This window comes from Nylanderia fulva, unplaced genomic scaffold (genome assembly GCF_048542155.1).
Source record: "Nylanderia fulva isolate GAGA-0341 unplaced genomic scaffold, ASM4854215v1 Scaffold582, whole genome shotgun sequence".
Taxonomy (NCBI): Eukaryota; Metazoa; Arthropoda; class Insecta; order Hymenoptera; family Formicidae; genus Nylanderia; species Nylanderia fulva.
The window spans coordinates 28,080-32,852 of NW_028190679.1; the positions used below are offsets into that span (position 1 = coordinate 28,080).

Sequence of the window (4,773 nt, forward strand, 5' to 3'; positions counted from 1 at the left end):
CTCATCATCTCGTTCGCTCTCTGTCTTGCTTTCATTCGGCAAGTCACAAACGATATATGATACTCGTATGTTCCTACTTCAACTCTCGAGAATCTGAAACAAACGAAACTCGTGTCCAATATACAGGGTGTCCGGTAACTAACAGACCAATGATTACAAATGGATTCTTTGGTCAATTTGGGAACGATTTTTCCTCAGCGAAAATGTCGAAAAAGGTCATCATTTTTTACAACTTTCCAATCTTTGTCATTATGTATCTTTATAACTAAGCCTTAAATTAAAATTTTATTATAGTAAACTCTACCTGAAATTAACTGAAGAATGTAATTATGTTAGACTTTTAACTCCAAAACGTTTAGTTTTCAAAAAACCTATTTTTTTCAATCGCTTATAACTCGAAAATTATTGACTTCTCAACATTTTTGCTAAGGAAAAATCGTCTCCAAATTGGCCAGAGAATCCGCCCTTAATCATTGGTCCGTTAGTTACCGGACACCCTGTATATATTATATAAAAGTGTATAGCACGTCAGAAGCTTGTGAGCTTACAGCGATAAGTAAAAACAATTGCGTATCTATTTCATTGCGTTTATCTGTTTAAACGCGCGCTTTAATTTTTCCAACGTTTTTGCCTGTTTATATTTTAAAGGTCCTCTCTTCTAAAAATCTTGTTTTAAAGATCCTCTCCGCGAGCAAAATTCGAAAACATAAATTATTTAATATTTTTACTTTATTATTTGTAAATCCTCGGTAATTTCAAAATTTTTCTATTTGAAAATTATTAATTTTCTATTGCCAATTAATTTTATCACAGACTTTACTCTTACTCCCATTGCACTTTCGTTTGCGGTTTTCAGTATACGATTTTTTATCGTAGTTACTGAAAATTATTATTGTGAATTATACTTGTGCATGATATGAAGAATTTACAATTTCGTTGAAATTGTTGATTTTTCAAAAAAATTACGAGATTCGCGGAAATTGCGTGCTTTCTTGGCATTTTCCGTTCGCGGCAGGCGGTTTATTTTTGATTGTTGCAAGTGTTTTTTTTTTTTTTTTTTATTAAAATAGATAATAATAATGTGAAATAAATCACGATATTTGACAGATGTGCATATATATAGAAATTGTAATAATAATAATATTATATCATAAATTGTAAATTGTTTCAATTTTTTATAGACTGCGATAAAAGATTTTACATTTGGATAAGAAACTGCGGTAAGTAAAAATATAAAATTCTTGAAAACGTACAAAATATTTGATAACGTAAAAAGGTGAACTTTGAAAAATAAGGAACTTAAAAATTGCACTAATAAATGGGCTATATGTGAGCCGTGCGCGGATGTAAGGTGTGTTATATCGAAATTTAATTAATAGAATTGAGAATTAATCCCAATTTTAAGTCTTACAAATGTCCAAGCTAATTTTTTGTACCTCGTGTACATTTTTGAAAGTTATATCGAAAAATTAAATTTTAATATGCGTCTTACATCTCACATTTCGCATACGGCTCACATATAGCCTATATTTATCTCTTATACTTTATTTCAACCCTTATAGAAATTTATTACTAGTAACGCCAATTTATCACTTATTTCGAGTAATTAATCACTTTTATTTCGAATACTTAAATTACTGTATATTATAGTATTTTAAATACTCGAAATAAGTGATTAATTGGCGTAGTGATAAATTTCTACAAGAGAATAAGGAGCCTTTAAATTCTTAATGTAAAAAATTTCAAGTAATTTTCTTTAATAAAATTAATTAAAAATTAATTAAAAAATTTTTGAACACTGTGTTAAATCACATTTAAAATCGTGATTATTTCAATAAAAAAACATTTTATGTGTAAAAAATATATTTTTTATAATATGTGATATAATAAAAGGCCAACTTAACGAGCTTATATGCTATTAATTGAAAAATTTTATTATTAATTTACGTCATACTATCAAGAGACACGGTAGTGTCTCGCGACCAGTTAAGGGCGTAGCCGAGACACCGTGTATCTTAACGCGAGTCGGACATTTGAGTCTTTATAATATTTCGAATTCTCAATAACGGCTGAAGCAATCGAGGTTATACTAGACTTAATCGATAGATTGAGTTTGAATTATATAATAAAAGTGTCTTTATTTCTGCTCTACGTGATTTGTAAGCAGAGATATATAATTGCAAAGTCGAAATATGAATAATTTCTTTTAAGAAACGTCCCCGTCATCATCATTATTATTATCATCATCGACCACGCAAACATAGTAGTATCGTGCTACACGTATTCACACGTACACAACACATGAATAGATGCATGTATTGGAAATGTCCATCTCGCACGTTTTACAACAGACGGCGATAGTTGCCCTCCGCTATATTGACAGCGTGCGGGGTTAGATATTTTCAATTTTCAATTTCAATTTTTACATTCAATTTTAATGTTATTATTTGCAAATTTATTGTCATAATAATTTATGTGCAAGTTTACAGTCTGTGATACAAAATCAGATATTTTGCTATTATTCAATAATATTTCAATTATATAAAGCCTATTATGAGTATGCATATATTTTTAATAATTTTCTTAATTAGCTTCATATTTTTTTCAGTTGGTACATCAAGCAGGTAGCATTAGTCAGCTCACTTGTGAGCATGGGTTGGGCAATGGCTAGTTATCATCGCAGCATTCGATTAGCTTAACAAGATAAATCTAAATACCAGTGCTATAGGAACCATTTACAAGTTTTTCTGGCATTTTCTTATTGCAGGTACAATATAATATCCAATAATTAATATACAAAATTAAATATTATTCAATCACACACTTTGTATCAAAATAATATATTTTTAAAATTTATTTAATCATTTTTATCATTGTGATTGTAGTGGCAAGGATCTTAGTGCTCAGTGTCATTGCAAGCATCTGGCCTGTATATACCATAATATATTGCGTAATACATTGGCTAAGTATGACAATATAGATTTTGATAGATTCCCATGGAATATTGGAATTTTGTCGGACTTACAGTCATCCACCACATATGCAGCCTACAATTAAAGAACGCATTTATTCCATATGATTTGCTTCCGTTATTGGAATATTTAAAATAAAAATTTTATTAATAGATTCGATGAAATAATTTATAAGAGGTTGAAGAAACTATGACACAAATTCAGTCTCATAAAAGGGTAGTTGGAACAATAGTGGTGAATGCAGAAGGTATTACATGAGATCATTGACATGATTTACTTGTAGTTGTAAACAAAAATTTATAAAATTATATCTGTTTTAGGTATTCCTATAAAGTCAACATTAGATAATACGACAACAGTTCAATACGCTGGTTTGATAAGTCAATTGTCAGATAAAGCTCGTTCTGTCGTACGTGACTTGAATCCAACAAATGATTTAACTTTCTTGCGCATACGTAGCAAAAAACATAAAATTATGATGGCACCAGATAAAGAATTCATATTAATAGTAGTACAAAATCCAGTTGATTGATATTTAAAAGAAACAAAAATATATTTCAAAGTTAAGATTTATTTCTTTGGTTGTTAATTTAATCTGTATGCTACATTGTGGATGTTAATATCTATTCAATTAAATAAAGAAAAATAAAAGAATAAAGCTTAAAAATTATACAAAATGCAGTATTTAATTACTAATTTAACAAATTATGAACTTTTAGAGTTTTTAAATAGTGCTTTCTTCTTTGGTAACAATATTATATTTTAAGTTTGATAATTATGAAAATATGTATATATAGTAATTCATGGCATGTTTATTTTTGTATTTAATACAATTATAAATGTACATTTCTCATCAATAAAATATCACAGTATCTTTTTATAATTTAATTTTAATATTGAGATTGTTTTTATTCAGTGGAAAAAAAATGTGTAGTTGGTCCCTATTAATTATACATACATATAAGAGTGTCGCACAAATAATTCTATGCAGTCTTTTTAAGATAATATAAAAATACTTATAAATATAATCAATTAAAATACATATAATCAAAATTGTATGTATTAAAATTCAATAGCATATAAAAAAGATTTTTTGAAATTATATATATATAATAAAAATCCAACATGTTAATATATATATATATAAAATAAAATATATATTATTTATTTATATTTACCTATCTTTTTTATATATATGGTAGAAATACAATGTGAGTTATTTTATTTTGCAAAATTTTTGAAAGTTAAACTATACAATGAAATTATTTCATATAATACCGAGATTCTTTTCATAATAAAGATTAAGAGAGAGTTAGATTTTATCATAAGATTTATAAAAGTCATAAGATAAGGTTAATTGCATATTGTATAATTTATCTCTCATTTTTTAAAGTAAATAATATCAAAGTTACATTGCTTGAACTGGTGCGTTTGAAGTATGTTGTCTTTTTGAGGGATGCAAGACAATATAGTACAAAAGCATTGCTGTAATTCCCAAGAAAAAGGAAATGATACAAATAATAAAGATTATATTAAAGTACGGATTTTGTGAAAGTCAGGGCAACCCCCCAAAAAAACTATGAAGCAACAATCAAAAACCCCCAGATTTTACAGTTTTTGTTGTTTTAAAAAAAAATTATTTCTTAATTTTTTCTCCTGGTTTTTGTATTTTGGTTATAAAAATTTTTTTTAGTTTTAAATTTTTTTGGGTTTTCGAATTTTTTAATAGCTCTCTTTTGTTTAATTCCAACACTAAAACGTTTCCCCCCGTTTGGGCCGAAAAAAAAAAATTTCCCCTTTT

General features: G+C 27.3%; 1 protein-coding gene across 1 annotated transcript; it reads left to right on the forward strand.

Annotated features, from left to right (window-relative positions):
• Positions 1 to 3,140: 3,140 nt before the first annotated feature.
• Positions 3,141 to 3,649, forward strand: LOC146720932 (dynein light chain roadblock-type 2-like). Its single transcript, XM_085487627.1, has 2 exons — positions 3,141 to 3,219; positions 3,293 to 3,649. Exons 1-2 carry the CDS (start codon positions 3,162 to 3,164, stop codon positions 3,502 to 3,504), a joined length of 270 nt encoding a protein of 89 aa, XP_085343753.1. The 5' UTR covers positions 3,141 to 3,161; the 3' UTR covers positions 3,505 to 3,649.
• The last annotated feature ends 1,124 nt before the right edge of the window (positions 3,650 to 4,773 follow it).

Excerpts from the sequence above, each read along its gene's own strand:
- LOC146720932 (XM_085487627.1), top strand. The coding sequence starts at position 3,162 with ATGACACAAATTCAGTCTCATAAAAGGGTAGTTGGAACAATAGTGGTG. Across the intron at positions 3,220-3,292 it reads AATAGTGGTGAATGCAGAAG|GTATTCCTATAAAGTCAACA; the intron begins GTATTACATGAG and ends TATCTGTTTTAG.